At 39.4% G+C, this 16,864-nt stretch overlaps 1 protein-coding gene across 5 annotated transcripts in view; it reads right to left on the bottom strand.

The window, feature by feature from the left end:
- Window positions 1–934: 934 nt before the first annotated feature.
- The window catches only part of slc7a2 (solute carrier family 7 member 2), a 110,930-nt gene continuing 95,000 nt past the window's right edge, over window positions 935–16,864 (bottom strand). For 4 of the 5 annotated variants that reach the window (XM_033029409.1, XM_033029418.1, XM_033029392.1 and 1 more), the window contains exons 9-12: window positions 16,632–16,843; window positions 10,207–10,373; window positions 9,471–9,579; window positions 935–6,281 (exon numbers count right to left, since the gene is read on the bottom strand). In XM_033029409.1, coding sequence (XP_032885300.1) covers window positions 6,109–6,281; window positions 9,471–9,579; window positions 10,207–10,373; window positions 16,632–16,843 — 661 coding nt within the window. In that variant the 3' untranslated portion in view covers window positions 935–6,108. The remainder of the gene's footprint in view (window positions 6,282–9,470; window positions 9,580–10,206; window positions 10,374–16,631; window positions 16,844–16,864) is intronic. The other variant, XM_033029400.1, reaches the window with a different exon arrangement.

Genomic DNA, 16,864 nt, shown 5'->3' with positions numbered 1-16,864 from the left:
ACACACCTAACTTAAAATATATTTAAATCCGAGCCAGTGGGAAATGTTGCATTTGGGAGGTTAAATGCAAGGGGGAAAATATACATTTAATGGCATGATTCAGAGGGATTTGCGGGTCCAAGGCAAAGTTCCCTGAAAGTGGCAACACAAAGAGATACGACAAGTAGTAACACAAGACATATGATATGCTGGCCTCCAATGGACGAGGCATTGAGTCAGGAAATCGTGATGCAGCTTTATGGGACTATGGTTAGGCCACATTTGGTGTATTGCCTGAAGTTCTGGTCGCCCCATTGTAGGAAGGATGTGGAAGCTTTGCAGAGTGTGCAGCTAATGTTTACTAGAATGATACTTGGGTTAGGGGCTATTAGATGCATGCAGAGGGACACATTTGTTTTTTTTTCCTTTGGATGCCAGAGGTTGCAGGGAGACTAGATAGCAGTACACAAAATTATGAGAGGCATGGATGGGGTAGAGTCAAACCTTTTTTCCAGGATGGCAAAATCAAATGCTAGAGGGCATATCTTTAAGGTGAGAATGGTTACATTTAAAATTGATGTGCGGGGTAATTTCTTTTTACACAGAGTGTGGTGAGTGCACAGACATTGTGGGCGAAAGGGCCTGTTCCTGTCTTGTACGATCTGTGTTGAAACTGAGGATCATCTAATGAAATATGAAGCAATTAACGCCACTTTTGCAAGTAAAGCATAATGTCAAACCTTTTAGTGCTTTATGAATGTAAAATGTATGATTTTTAAAAAAGTGCAACTTGTGCATGGGTATGTTTTGCACATGAAATTGTTCAGTAATTCATACTCAACATCAATTACATTTAGATCAGTGAATTTAATAGGAGTGCGAGTCAATATCTGAGAATGGGGGATGAGTGCAGGGTGTGAATTGTGTTCAAAAAATAAAACGTATACTTCAAATGCTGTAATTGTATTAGAAATACAGGATACTAATTTTATTACAAAGTAGTAGACATTTGTTGAGTAGAATAAGAATATGCATACAATTTATTTAAAGTACATTGATCAAGCACATTATTTTTTCATTATTGCCACCATGGATGTCCTATTTTTAAATATCTTTATTAGGGAGGTAACTTTATTATTTTTGTCAACATTACAGCTAAGTTGTATAAATTACCAAAATAAATTATCTCAACGGATAATGGATCTCTATGGATAATGTAAATAGTTTAAATATTCAGCTAGTTTTGAAAGAGAACTTTCCAAATTAGGCAGCAAATTTTAAATTTTGCAAGACTATTCACAATCCCTGTATGCTGAAGGCACTGAATTTACTGGGCACTCTCAGCAACCTAAGCTCAGTCAGTCATCTTCAAATATTTATAGAAATAGCAATTTTATCAGATTCTGGGATAAGAAGGCAGGAAAAAACCCACACTACAAGTTCTGTTTTTTTCTTTCTTGATCAGTGCTGTCCACTTTATACTCCCAGCATTTTGCTTGTAATATTTTCAGAAATTCCCTACATTAAGGCAGACAATATCAGATTTCACAGTATTGGAAACCTATTTGATCACAGGAGAACTATATGTGAATTCCATTCAGCTATTAGAACACATATTTTTAGAAAATGTTGTTAAACAATGATTGCATGTAGAAACTCTATATAGATCAAATTTCTTATCGAAGCGGAGATACAGAAACCAATTACAGCAATTGCTTTTTCCTTCACTGCTATCACATAGCACAGTGTGTGATGAAGTATGGAACCTCTGCTTAATTAATAATTGCAAGTGGCAAAATTAGTTCAATGTTTTGTCAGCAGTTCTGAAATTTATAGGCAAGGATTGATTCCAGAAACTTGAGCAACTATCTAGGCTGACATCTTGGTGCGGTAGGTGGGGGATGCATTTTAAAGGATGATGTCTATGAGAAATACTTTCAATGGCACTCTACAAAGAACAGATTTGTTCTCCTTGTGATCTTTCCTTGATTAAGTTGCTTGCCAGTTCTTCTAACATAAATATTTCTTTGGCTCTATGTTTTGGGACATTCTGAAGTCTTCAAAAAAATTCAAAACCCTTTCCTATTTTCTTAAATGTCATTTAACTACTTTTAGTACTTTCCCACATGTGCCTTTTCCATCCCTCAGGAGAATTTGATTCCCTTCAGGTAATGACCTTCAAATATAGACTCCAAGGGTCTTTAATAGGAGAGGGATCTTATTTACTCAGAATCCTACCCTCCTCCCCGCTTCATAACAGTCCACCCAGGAACACCCTCAATGAGGGAGATTGTCAAGCTCAAACTCATCAAGATCATAAATTACGTGGAATGATTTGACCCACGATTTCCATACAGTGAGAAAAGAAGAAAAAATAAAATCTTGGTTCAGAATTTTTGCCCTCAAAAGTCTTTTCTCCCAACAGGGATAGACTTTTGTAGATTTCCTTTGGAGATGGAGCTTTACAGAAGTGAAAAAATTGAGGATTTCGCGAAGAAGAAATAAAGGGTTTGAGGGAGTTCCTGCTCTTTCTGGAATCTCAATGATCAATAAACCTCTCCCTCTCAATTCTGGAGATAAGAACGGAGGGGATAACAAAAGTTTAAAATATATAAAATACTGATTAATATCTCTGAACAAATAAACTATTTTTCTATTTAAAAATACAACGATCTGATGTAAAGATTTTTGAAAATAGCTTAAAATATTTGTGCAATTGCATATCTGCTCAAATGCAATTTTAGTACAAATCAAAAAAAAAAATTCAATCACTTAAAATTTGATGATCTTTAACTGCCACGGCTAGCTTTACATTGGGAATTGTACAAACCCTTCATTGAAGAGTTACGCAGAGACGTGGGGTCTGAAGTTGCATAGTTAACATGGTCTGCAGGACAATGCTAGATCAAAGCTTTCATAATTTGTATCTGTTTATTTGAATGCTGATTTAGAAATATATTGCTGGATCCTCTGTTGTTGGGTCTAAATGATGGACCTCACCATTAGGACTACACTAATTCACGAAGCTGGCTCACAACAAACTTTTCAAAAGCAAATACAATAGGAAATAAATACCAGCCTTGCCAGCAATGGCAGCATCTTTTAAATGAATAAAGAAATCAGATAAGATATACTTAAAATACTTTAAAATATCTTGTTAATGTTCTTACCCTAGGTGATTTACTAGGTCCAGGTCAAAGAACAGGTGACTAAACTGTTCATTGGCAGGTCTCACAGGCATTCCCCATAGCCCTTACAAGGAGGTTTAACACTGTCCTATTATCCAACTTGGGCCTTCCCTTCCACTTTTTCTGATGATGTGATTGAGAATGGGAACTCACCACAGGGAGAGTCATTGATACACCAACACACACTCATTTACACGAGGGAACATGTTCTCAGCTGCATAGTTAAATTGAAATAAATCTACATCATATATACAATGAACATATAAATGCTTTATCAACTAAAATATACTTTGGCCAGTGTTTGTCTAATCTAAATCCTTCACCTAGTGAAGTCTTGTTTAAATTAGTTCTATCTTCTTGAAATGGCTCCATGAACTGTAATTCATCAAAGTACACAAAAATATTGCTCTATTATACGTAGTAATTAAACAGCATTGTGAATTCATTACAATTATTTATAATTCAGTTTCTTTAACGCTTCATTATTTTTTCAAAATAAAGCAAACTAGTCAAGATTAATTTGGCAAAATAAAATGAATTTAGGCATTTCTTTCCCAGCATATTTTGTGTTTCAGCATAATGAGCAGTGAAAACAGTACTTCAGATTCAGATTCAAATTTCACCAATATTAATTACAATTGAGAACAGTTTAATCATATTGTGAAACATGTGGAGACTAATTTTTAAAATATTTTAACTTAGTCAGGATTCTTAAAAATTCTTCACCAGTTATTTTGTCACCGTTATATTTGGGATTGGCAGTTTTTTCCCCTAATGTACCAGAACCCTCCTTTAGCACAAGAAAAAAATGTTTCTTTATTAAAAACTCTACTGAAGTTCATGGTCACCTGAAATGTATCACAAAATGTGTTAAGTTAGTTAGTAATTGTGGAAGACAGTTGCCTAAAAATTCACACTCCATCAACACCACCAAATGCACTTTGAAGTCAGTGGTATAGATTATAGAGGTGGAATAAAACGCAATATATTTAGAACTCTTGTTGAAGAAGGAATTGCAGATGCTGGAAAATCGAAGATAGACAAAAATGCTGGAGAAACTCAGCAGGTGAGGCAGCACCTATGGAGCGAAGGAAATAGGCAACTTTTTCGGGTCGATGTCCAGTCACTCTACACCTCCATCCTCCACCAGGAGGGTCTCAAAGCCCTCCGTTTCTTCCTCGTCCGCAGAACCAACCAAGCCCCGTCTACTGATACTCTCCTCCGCCTCGCGGAGCTGGTCCTTACCCTTAATAACTTTTCGTTTGACTCCACCCATTTCCTCCAAATACAAGGCGTTGCTATGGGTACGCTCATGGGCCCTAGCTATGTCTGCCTCTTTGTAGGGTACGTCGAACAATCCTTGTCCTAGGCGTACCGTGGCCCTATCCCCGAACTCTACCTTCGCTACACCGCTGACTGCATTGGTGCTACCTCCTGCACCCAAAAGAGTCTGAAGAAGGGTTTCGACCTGAAACGTTGCCTATTACCTTCGCTCCATAGATATTTAGAACTCTTGACAGGGATGGATTTCTAGGCAGTAACACCTCAATAAAAGTCAAGAGTATTTTCATTTTATTTTGCAAAAACATGTTAATGGATCAACCATCCACCACACATACCCAATGAAAATCAAATATTATAACTGGCAGCAAACAGCAGTTTACTATCTGTGTTAAAGGTAGAAAATTACTTGCATGTTTCATTAGCCACCAATTGTAAGAATCTGCCGTTTGATGGATTGATGAATAATATATAATGTTTAAAAATGATCAACCTCTCAGCATCAAACCTCTCAGCAAAAATATCCCTCTATCACTGGTGGTTTACTGATAATTGTGGTAACAGTAGATATCAGGAAACAAAATTGCTGAATTTTCCTGAAACATTATTATTCCATGCCACTAGTAATGCCAGAATTGTTAAAACAATTGGACAAGGCTGAATGACAGACCACTCTTAATCTTATTTCTTGGTTTTAAGGTGAAATTACTTTAACTGATCACCACATGAGCTGGGAGGCTGGCAATTCACAGTATTTATTCATTTCCATATATGGTGAACTAAAATCAGGTGTTTTTAAACAAAAATATAGCATTATAAAATTGATAGAAACATCCCTTAAGGATTTGTCAACACTTTTACACAGTAAACATCATTTGTATAGCTTTGTTAGTTTAGAGGTATGTATGGTTCTCATTTTCGGATATACGTGATACATTTTTCTAAATTATAAACCATTTAGTCCCAGAAAGATCTAATATCAGATTGTGGCCCGAGAGGATTTGCAGTTAATGAGTTATTGGAGGATTGAATGTTATAGAGTACCAAACATTTTCCTGAGTTTAGTAAATGGATAAAAAATATGCCCTACACTTTCTTTTCTCTCATCCTTCCCATTTGTTTCTAAACCTAGCTACGACATAGAGTCTTTTCTAAAAGGAACTGAATGCAAAAAGTTTAGTATGATCCTGTAACTGGATTATTCTCATACCTATGTTTTAAGGCCAGTAATACAACCTTTGCATTATACTGCCAAGTGTTTAAAAGATGTTCTTCTAATTTATAATTTTTTAGAAAAAGAATGTATCACAAATTGGAAATTAAAATCTTACACCATTGCTCATGTCCCAATAAATAGTCTTGTCTCATCGCCAAGATCTTTCTGTTATGGGTAAAAAATACTTAGATTTTCATTCAACGTTATTTTGATGAGTGTAAATCAATCATGGTGACACTGAAAAGAGCATCGAGGTACATGCAGGTAATCAGCAAACACACTTCAGTTCCTGCATGGGCAAGCTCAGATTATTTGTTGTTAAAAAAAAAAAATCATTGGTTGTCCCTGTACAGAACTTTGACATAATTCTGAGACCAAAGTCAATACAGCTTCACTGCTCATGAAAACACAAATATGTCAGGGGAGGCAAACCGCATGCCAAAGCTAACATTCACTTGTCTTTTCATGATGAATAAATTGGTCAAGTTCAGTTGGCATATCATTGTCATCCATTCCTTCTATATTTTTTGTGTTCTCAGTTTCACTCTGCACCGATTCATTGTCTTGCTGGCCTTCCACGCTGTGTCTAATGCCGTAACCAAAATAGATAGCAAATCCTTTAAAGAGAAAAAAAATCGATTATTAAACAGAGGAAAGTATGTGAAATGATGGGTTACGAATTTCAAAAATGTTGGATGTGGAGTGGCCGTACTCTTGACATTGAAATGTCCTTGACAACACAATCAGAATTCTGATGGGCCTGTCCCACTTAGGCGATTTTTTGGGCGACTACCGCAAAATTTTCAACATGTTGAAAAGTTTTCGGCAACAGTGGCGATAATTTTTGCTGTCGTATGTTGTCGTAGGTTGACGTAGGTATTGTCGTAGGTTGTGGCCAGGTGTCGTAGGTGAATTCCATTAAAACTAGTCCCTGGCAGTCACCTAATGAGTCGCCTAAGTGGGACAGGCCCATAAGACAATTCAAATATTGGCTGGAGTTTCCTTTGTTAAAATCAAAAGTTCAGCGAGTCTCTCAAACATTCTGCATTTCCTCTTGTCAGACAATGTCACATTATGTTAGGAAAAGCATTTTGAAAAAGGTTGAGGCATAAATGAGTAAAAGTACCTAATTCACTCTTACTCAGGAACTGTAAGCAGTCCTGGTAGTTAATTATAATATTTAATCAAATAACCAAGAAGTGTTTGCAAAAGTAGAAAAACATTTGCTTAATAATTGAGTCTTTCAAATTGTTAACTTAGGGTCGAGATGGCCTGTTTCCGTGCTGTAATTGTTATATGGTTATATTTTATGATTGAATGCTTTTTAATAAAACCTGCAGTTGCAAACTTTAACCAGTGGATGGCTTAATTACAAAGAATAACAATCAGTTTGAACACATTTTTTAACGCCTAGATTTCCTTTCTCAAATTATTATTGTAGGTATTTCACATATGTCAATACCTATGGTCATTTTTTTACCCATCTCTGATGGTGTTTCTCTTCTATGTTGATCTTTTTTTCTCTTTGCTGCAGCATTTTTCCTCGCAACTACTTATTACTCTACTGCCATCTTTTGCAGCTGAAGGACTGCATGCTATAGTTGTCATGGGAAGGTCTGTATTACAAATGAGGTATTCAGCAGCTCCCATTGTATCCCAATTAACCATTTCTATTTCAATCCATCTCTTTTGCTTTCTTTTTAGTTCCCCACTCAACCCATGAATTGTTCCCGATACCACAAAAATCAATCCACTCCTGTCAGAGGCCCCAACATCTCAAATTAATTTTCATCATCTTCCCATTTTCATTCTTTATCTGGTTCTTTCTTTACACTCAGATGATGAGGATATTTATAGGCACAAGCAAACATTCTCTTACGCAACTTTAGTGCGTGTACAGATGGAGTGAAGCAGGCTCTGTTCAGAGCATATTGTACACCACCAGGCAAGTGCCATGAGTAATTATTCAGGGTAGGCAGTCAGTCGGCTTTTAAAAAAATCTTAACCCGCGCATGCGCAGATTGTTCTCTCCGTAAAAATTAAAATTTAAAATAAAGAAAGTAACAATTCAATCTGCCCAAGGCTTCCAAATCTCCTTCATTCTGAATTACTGAATGGGTGGGGGGTGGGGGGTGGAGGGTGATGACAGGTGGATGGTGGGAAAAACTGGAGCACACCGGGACAAGTTGAATCTGTTGTGATCTTATTGAATGACAATACTAGTTCAAGGGACCAATTGGGGGGGGAGAGTTCCTTTCACAGTGTGTGGGGTCTGGCCAGTGGTAAAGTTGCGGGGAGGGCAGGAGCGTTGAGAAGGAGGGGATCAGGGATCTCTTAGGTAGGCATAATTCACCCGTGCCTTTAGTATATATATTTAATAATTATCATTTTATAATTTTAGTCAGGGTAGGCAGTGCCTACCTTGCCTACCCTGATGGCACGTGCCTGTACATCACTATATTGCACACCTGTGGTGAAACTACAGAAAAGCAAGTTTACAGAGACTTAGCTTATAATGATGCCATAAGAATATTACTTAAGATACCTAGATGGTGTAATGCAAGTAAAATGTTAGTGGCTGCAGGAATCAATACTTTACTTTACATGTATTAAGAAACCTTATGTATAAATTTATTTGCCGGATTAATGAGTCTGAAAATGAAATCATCTTGGCCTTATCAAACATAAGGTTTAGCACTACACCCTACCAATCCCAGCTGTGGAGATATTGGTATAGGAGTCTCATAGGACACTGATTTGTTTTATTCTTGATCTTAAACCATGTATCGTGCTTTTATTGTGCTTTTGTAAGTAATTTACTGTGTCTTTGTATGCAATTTATTCTATGTAATGTCTTGTCTTTTATCTGGACATTGAGTCTTTAATAAAAAGTAAGAGATAAGATAAGAATTTAATTTGTTTATTTTTTTAACATGTTTCACAGGTGTAAACATTTTCTTATCTGTATAAAAATAGAGAGAATAAATTATGCTAAACCTCAAAATGTTATTAATATTGAATGTACAGTGCCCTCCATAATGTTTGGGACGAAGACCCATCGTTTATTTATTTGCCTCTGTACCCCACAATTTGAGATTTGTAGTAGAAAAAAATCACATGTGGTTAAAGTGCACATTGTCAGATTTAAAAAAAAGAGTATTTTTATACATTTTGGTTTCACTATGTAGATCTGTGGACAGATGAGATGAAGATTAATTTATATCAGAGTGATGGCAAGAGCAAAGTATGGAGGAAGAGAAGGAACTGCACAAGATCCAAAGCATACCACCTCATCTGTGAAACACGGTGGTGGGGGTATTATGGCCTGGGCATGTATGGCTGCTGAAGGTACTGGCTCACTTATCTTCATTGATGATACAACTGCTGATGGTAGTAGCTTAATGAATTCTGAAGTGTATAGACACATCCTATCTGCTCAAGTTCAAACAAATGCCTCAAAACATTGACCGGCAGTTCATTCTACAGCAAGACAATGATCCCAAACATACTGCTAAAGCAATAAAGGAGTTTTTCAAAGCTAAAAAATGGTAAATTCTTGAGTGGCCAAGTCAATCACCCGATCTGAACCCAATTGAGCATGCCTTTTACAAATGAATACAATTCACTGTGCAGACTGTACACTTGCACTGTCCATGTCTATGTTTTGGTGGCAGAAGGGATGAAAGAAGGCAATCATACACATCAGGTGGCAAAATAGCCTGACAGGATTCACAGGACTGTGAAGTGTAACTTGTACTCTCATACTTTAAAGAGATATATAGGGGTATGATTCCAAGGATGCTTACCAAAAATCATCCAAATAGAGAATCGGATCCAGGTTCCTCCACTCAATTGCATCATCAAGTAAACGTTGACAAAGATGCTAAGAACAGGCAGGTATGGTAAGAATGGCACCTAAAAAGCATTGACATGGTGAATATTGATAAATTATGAAGTACTTACAATTGTACAATTCCTCACCCTCACTATCTTTTCAAATCTTAAAGATCCTTCAACAAGAATTCCCTCCACATTCACTTTCTTAATTTTAACGCTTTGGTTCTGTTACCACTTAAATAATTTTCTCTACTAATTATATCTATCCAATAAGGTGGAGTGAGGGCACCATGTAAATCAGTCTAACCATAGTTCCATACAAAATTAATGTCATTTTTCTACATCAACGTGACCTGTAATGAACATGTCTCTACTACTTTCCTGAAATCTTTAAGTACTTGAAACAACCTGCGCTGTCTTAATCCTACCTTGGCAAAAGAACACTACCATGGAGTTGTTTTATAATTGTGTATTTTGCAAATGTTTGCACAATTGTATTTTTGTTTTGCACTCTTTTTTCTTGTTTAATTTATGTTTTTGTTTATTTGTTTGGATCTATGCTGCCGCAAGCAAGAGTTTCAGTATTCCTCTACCTCACCCTACTTGCGTACATGACAAGAGACTCAACGACTCCTGATGCTTGTTTTTTTTTAAAAACTGACATTAATCCGAGTAGCTACTTATTAATAAGTACTAATCAATTACCATGAATACCACTCTGGTCTGACTTTGAGGTTGCTTTGTGATGATGAAAACAGCGACACCGAACACGAGCAGGAATATTGCAAGAAGACCAATGCTCCAGGGAACCAGAGAAAGTATTGCTTCATTGCCATAAGTAATCAGTGCACTCAATGCACAAACGGTGACAGCTGTAAAGAAATTAAGTAAATTTAAACAATCATTTAATATAATGCATAATATTACATTGTATGCATAAGTTTATACATCAGAAACCAGTGCTTGATTTCTAGCATGCAATTCAACAGGACAGCGTCTCTATGCCAGCACACTGCTGGGAATTACCCCCATCACATTGAGCCAGAAAATGCTTAAATTATATAGACCTTTTAGCCTCGAATAGAGATAGATGAATAAACAAAAAATCAGGTATCCTAATTTTCCAGGCTTTCATTCATGATGTTGTGATTCTTCCCATTTTTAATATAATATTTGATGCCCCGAAAAGGTAGAAAAATATTTCCCTGCATTCATAATGCCAGAGAACAGTTCTCCATTTTCAAATTTTCAAAGCAAAGTATCTATTAAAACTCTGTGGGTGTGTGTATGTCATTTTGCCTTTGACAAACTGACATTTTTTTAAATATTAAGATTGGCCAGCTGCTGACCTCACAATGCCTTTCCTCGTGCCCCCGCCGCTCTGGATTAATGCAGCAGCTGCAGTTTTCCACAAGGTATGTTAGCCCACACGTCCCCACCCACCCCCCCGTTCTTCAAAAGGAGCAGAAAGATCGAGAAAAGTTCTGCAGAACAAAGATTCTACAGCTCAGCTATAGGATCTTTGTTCTCCCTCATGCGCTGAAGAAGGTTCTCCTCACTGTCGGCGCAGCTCGTTAAGCCCCACCCCTCCCATCCCCTGCCCGCCCGCTCATTCCAGCTGTGGGTTTCCAGAGTCAGATGTCTCCGCATTTCGCAGCCCACTCACTTGCCCGCCTCCCTTCCACCCCCACCCTCCCCTCCTCTTCTCACCTCCTCCCCTCTCCTTCCTCCCTCTCTCCTCTCTACCCGTCACAGGGGACGACCTCCTCTCTGGAGAGGCCCGATCGTCTGTCCCCCCCAACCCGGCCCGTCTCTGTCACGCTGGCGGAAGCCACGATCGGTTGGTCCCCCCGCTGCTTTTCACCGTCCTCAGATCGCTCCGTGCCTGCCGCCCCGGCCCTCTCGGGCTGCCACCCCGGCCCTCCCTCCCCCCCCTCTCTATCTTCCCCTCTACTCGCTCTCCCTCCCCCCCTCTCTCCCGCTCTCTCCACCTCTCTCCCCTCTCTCCCTCCCCTCCCTCTCTCTCCCCCCCCTCACCCCAACCCTCTGCCCTCCCTCCCCCCCTCCCCTCCACACCCTCCCCTCCACCCCTCCCCTACCCCCTTCTCACCACCCCTCTCCTCCCATCTCTCTCTATAATTTCAAGGGGGGTAGTTAGTGTGTGTGGGGGTGGTTAGTGTGTGTGACGCCGCTTGCCGCACTAAGCCCCCCCCCCCACCCCCCGCAAACTCCAAAGGGTCTGCACTTGGTCTAGTATACTTTTTAAACTGTGTGTGCGGGTGGATGGGTGTGATTTTGCCTTTGAAACGTATTTCCTCGAAAACCAGACGCAAAAACGCAGAGATTTTTACATATTTCGGTAGGGATTTAACTTATGATTTCAGAAATCCACTCCTTAAAATTTGCTCAATTATTTCCCCAGATTTGTTCACAAAATCTGGGGAAATTGTTCACAAAACTCACTTTAAAAAAATAATCACCGCTTGCCAGCTGCTGACATCACAATGCCCACATATCAAGGCCCACCTGCCTCCTGGGCCCCCCCCCCCGCCCGCCGCTGTGGATTAATGCAGCTGCTGTCAACGCGCATGGGCAGTTTTCCGCGAGGTACGTTACTCCTTCGTCTATTGAATGAAGGCAAGTCTAGTTAGGTCAAAGGTCCAAGCATTATTGAATGACATGATAAAGAAGGCCTGTGCGTGTGGATCTGTGCTGGCTCTGAAAGAATTTCTCCAGTGGTCCCATTTTCTACATGGTCCTGAACATTTCATATTTTTAAGTAAATGTGATTTTATTTTAAGATATTGAATTTGATTCCATCATCCATTGACAGTGCATTTTAAATCATGGCTCAATGAATTATGATTTGATTTGCCCTCATTTTGCTTGTTTTCCACAGTTATCTTCAATTTACCCTATCTGCTCCTTAACCCAGTTGCCACTGGAAATGTTTTCTCCTACTTATCAAATAATATTCATGTGGGTTTTAACTAATTTGGCTATCTTTCACATCTGCTTGAAGGACACCCTCAGTTTCTCTAAATAGGTAACTCTTTACGACTGATCGCATTCCAGCCCTTTTTCTCTGCATCGTCTCGAAAACCCGACAATCGTGGTGCCTGGAAATGAACAATGCGATTGCTACAATTGCTTCACTTTCTGTGTTATGTTAGATTAGCAAGCTTCAAAACTGTATCCAGCATATCCAAGTCATGGTGATAAATATATATAAAAAACTGCTGTGGCATCCATACTGACACCTGCAAAGACATCCTGCCAATCTCAGACACATATTCATCATTATGCTCTTCTTTCTGAACCTTGGCCATTTTTATATCCATTCAACCATTATCTCCCTCTCAGACTTGAACTCCACTGTTAAGTTCTTTGTATGCAAGTATTATCAAATGTCATTTGGCACAACATCTGCAAGATTAACTTTAATTACTTTGTTTTTGTCTAAGAATTCAATTAAATCAGTCAGATTGAAGGGAAGGTGTGGGAGAGAATGGATGTGAGGGAGGAAGGTGATCTGATAATCCACCTTCAATAAAATCTGAACATGCTGGAAATGCTCAGTAGCATTTGTGGAGACAAAAAGATAGTATTTCAGAATACTGATGAAATATCATTGTGAATTCTGCTAGAGAATTGTTTTCAACATTTTTCAAACAAATCCCATCAGACACGAAATGCTGGAGTAACTTAGTGGGACAGGCACCCTCTGGAGAGAAGGAATGGGTGACGTTTCGGGTCGGGATGTCACCCATCTCTTCTCTCCAAAGATGCTGCCTGTCCCGCTGTTACTCCAACATTTCGTGTCTATCTTCTGTTTAAACCAGCATCTGCAATTCCTTCCTACACTATCCATCATCAGCTCAGTCCTCCACTTGATCAGAATTGCCATTCTTTATTATTTCTAGCAATTGAACTGATGAAGTGAAAAGCTAGTAAACCTATGCCATCTAGAATAAGTCATTAAAATAATGCCATTAAAATAAAGTATCATTGAATAACATTAACATAGAAACATAGAAAATAGGTGCAGGAGGAGGCCATTCGGCCCTTCGAGCCAAACCAAGTCGATGACTAAAAGATTTAGCAGTTTTTCCTCATGACTCGGTCCTCTGGTATTGGTTGTATTTAAAAATAAATCATCATCTTTCTACTTCTTCCAGATTCTCTGATGGTTTTTGTATGACTTGGCAACCAAAACTGAAAACAGGCTGAAATGAGCTTTATCCAGCGTCGTGAGTCATAGATTTGTTTGATTTGATCCATAACATTAGCGCTAGAAATGTCTGGGTTTCAGGGCACGGCAAATCGAGAGCATGTTAAGATTACTGTATTTTAGTGGGTTCGGTTCATCTGCAGTTAGCTTAAGCTCCAAGCACAACTTTGACTTTGTGCTGGCAGCAACCCTAATGACGCAAAGTACTAATGTTCCTATTTAATGGTGAATGGTAAAAGTGGAATGGATTTACATTCCGAGTACTACAGTTTCAGCATTTATGTGCATTCCATTTCAATGACCTGGGTGTCCTTGTACACCAGTCACTGAAAGTAAACATGCAGGTACAGCAGGCAGTGAAGAAAGCTATTGGCATGGGCTTGTATTCACTGGAATTTAGAAAGATGAGAGGGGATCTAATAGAAACGTATAAAATTATAAAAGGACAAGTTAGATGCTGGAAAAATGTTCCCAATGTTGGGGGAGCCCAGAACCAGGGGCCACAGTCTAAGAATAAAGGGGAGGCCATTTTAAATTGAGAAGAGAAAAAATGTTTTCACCCTGAGAGTTGTGAATTTGTGGAATTCTCTGTCACAGAAGGCAGTTGAGGCCAATTCACTGAATGAATTGAAAAGAGTTAGATAGAACTCTAGGGGCTAGCGGAATCAAGGGATATGGGGAGAAGGCAGGCATGGGTTGATCAGCCATGATCACAATGAATAGCGCTGGCTCGAAGGGCCAAATGGCCTCCTTCTGCACTTATTTTCTATGTTTCTATTAATTTGAATGTTTACCAGCTTTCAGGCAAGCTTGTGTCAGGTATAGGCAAGTAATAATGTGACATGAGAACATTATTGCAGAGGCAGGCTAAATCAGCAACACATGCCACTTGTATTGCACTCAAATAGACAAGAATAAAACTGAGGGGCATTAAGAAAGTTTGTAGCCTTGATGGTCAACATCCCCAAAAGTACAGAAAGCCAGTGATATTCTGAATTACAGAGCCAAAATATTTTTTAAAATGCATCTTGTATACTCTCATTAAAAAAATTAGAAGATGTCAATCTGTTCCTGTAAAATCAATGCTGGCTCTCAGAATAATTCCATCAGTTTCCATTCCCCACCATGAAGGTCTTAAAGCCCTCTGTTTCTTCCTCGACCACAGATCAAGCCAATTTCCCTCTACTAATACTCTCCTCCGCGTAACGGGGCTGTTCTGCACTCTTAACAACATCTCCTTCGACTCCTCCCACTTCTTCCAAATCAAAGGCGTAGCTATGGATACTCCAATGGGCCCCAGCTATGCCTGCCTTTTGTAGGGTACGTTGAGCAATCCCTGTTACATAGAAACATAGTAAATAGGGGCAGGAGTAGGCCATTCAATATGATCATAGCTAATATCCAGAATAAGTGCACAATTCCTGCTTTCTCCCCATATCCCTTGATTCCGTTGGCCCTAAGAGCTATATCCAACTCATGGACGTCATTAATATCAACATCAATTTCCATCCTGTACTCAAATTCACTTGGACCGACACCTCCCTCCCCTTTCTTGATCTCACCGTCTCCATCAGAAGAGATGGACATATTCTGTTTACATATTCTGTTGTGCTGCAGCAAGTAAGAATTTTATTGTTCTATCTCGGACACATGACAATAAAACACTCTTGACTATCGACTAACATTTATTATAAACCTACTGACCGACTGTCTAGACAACGCTTCTTCCCACCCTGCTTCCTGCAAAGACTCTATCCCCTACTCCCAATTCCTCCATCTACACTGGATCTGCGCCCAAGATGAGGTGTTCCATACCAGGACATCCGAGATGCCCTCATTCTTTAAGCAATGGCGGTTCTCCTCTTCCATCATAGATGAGGCCTTCACACATGTCTCCTCGGTACCCCACACCCGCAGCTATGCTCTTGGTTCCCCTCCCTCTAGTCGCAACAGGTCCCCCTAGTCCTTACCTTTCACCCCATCAGCCGTCGCAAACACATAATCCTCCGAAATTTTCACTACCTCCAACGGAATCCCACCACTAGTAACATCTTCCCATCTCCACCCCTTTCCGCCTTCGTCAGAGACCGTTCCCTCCACAACTCCCTGGCTAATTCATCCCTTCCCACCCAAATCACCCCCTCGCCAGGTACCTTTCCTTGCAACTGCAGGAGATGTAACACCTGTCCCTACACCTCCCTCGACTCTGTCCAGGAACCCTGACAGTCCTTTCAGGTTAGGCAGAGGTTCACTTGCACCACCTCCAATCTCATATACTGTATCCTTTGTTCAAGGTGTGAATTCTTATACATCGGGCAAAAGGTATGGAAGTATAAAAAGGCACACCTCCACCTCCAGTTTCTTTCCAGCTGTAATCAGGCAACTGAATCATCCTACCACAACTAGAGAGCAGTCCTGACCTACTATCTACATCATTAGTGACACGCGGACTATCTTTAATCAGACTTTATTGGCTTTACCTTGCACTAAACGTTATTCCCTCATCATGTATCTATACACTGTAAATGGCTCAATTTCAATTATGTATTGTCTTTCTGCTAACTGGTTAGCACGCAACAAAAGCTTTTCACTGTACCTCAGTATACGTAACAATAAACAAAAATGAACTTGCATTCTGTCATTTTGTTCCCTCATCATAAATTTGGAGTGGAATCCAATGTGTCCTTCAAACTCTCTGTATATTGGCATTCCCACTCAATTCCACAGCAAACATTTTAAGTCCTGACATTCTGAGGACCTTAGTGATGTGTTTTTTAAGTTTGCAGTAGTTTAAAATCTCTCATTTTAGAGAAGCAACAATACAAAGGTGGTGCTGCATTTCCTGGACTCAATTTACAAGTAGCACGAGAGATACAAATAAATCTGTTGTAATACTTACTTATAAACCCCACACATCCATATACCACTGCTGATGTCTGTTCTGTTGGAACCAGTGAGGGATTCAGCAGCAATGAACAGCTGAGATCTTGTTCTTTGAGCACAGTCAAATGGGACTCTGATGCATTTCCATCTAATTCACCATCCTCCTCAGCTGTAAGGTTCTCTCCGTCTGAACAATTATTTTGTTTGTAGAATGAAGTTGGCTGATACCTCGTTAGTTTAAAACAAAGT

Source organism: Amblyraja radiata, chromosome 1 (genome assembly GCF_010909765.2).
Source record: "Amblyraja radiata isolate CabotCenter1 chromosome 1, sAmbRad1.1.pri, whole genome shotgun sequence".
NCBI classification, from domain to species: Eukaryota; Metazoa; Chordata; class Chondrichthyes; order Rajiformes; family Rajidae; genus Amblyraja; species Amblyraja radiata.
The sequence above is the reverse complement of the archived record's forward strand: the minus strand, read 5'-3'. Positions and strand labels throughout refer to the sequence as shown.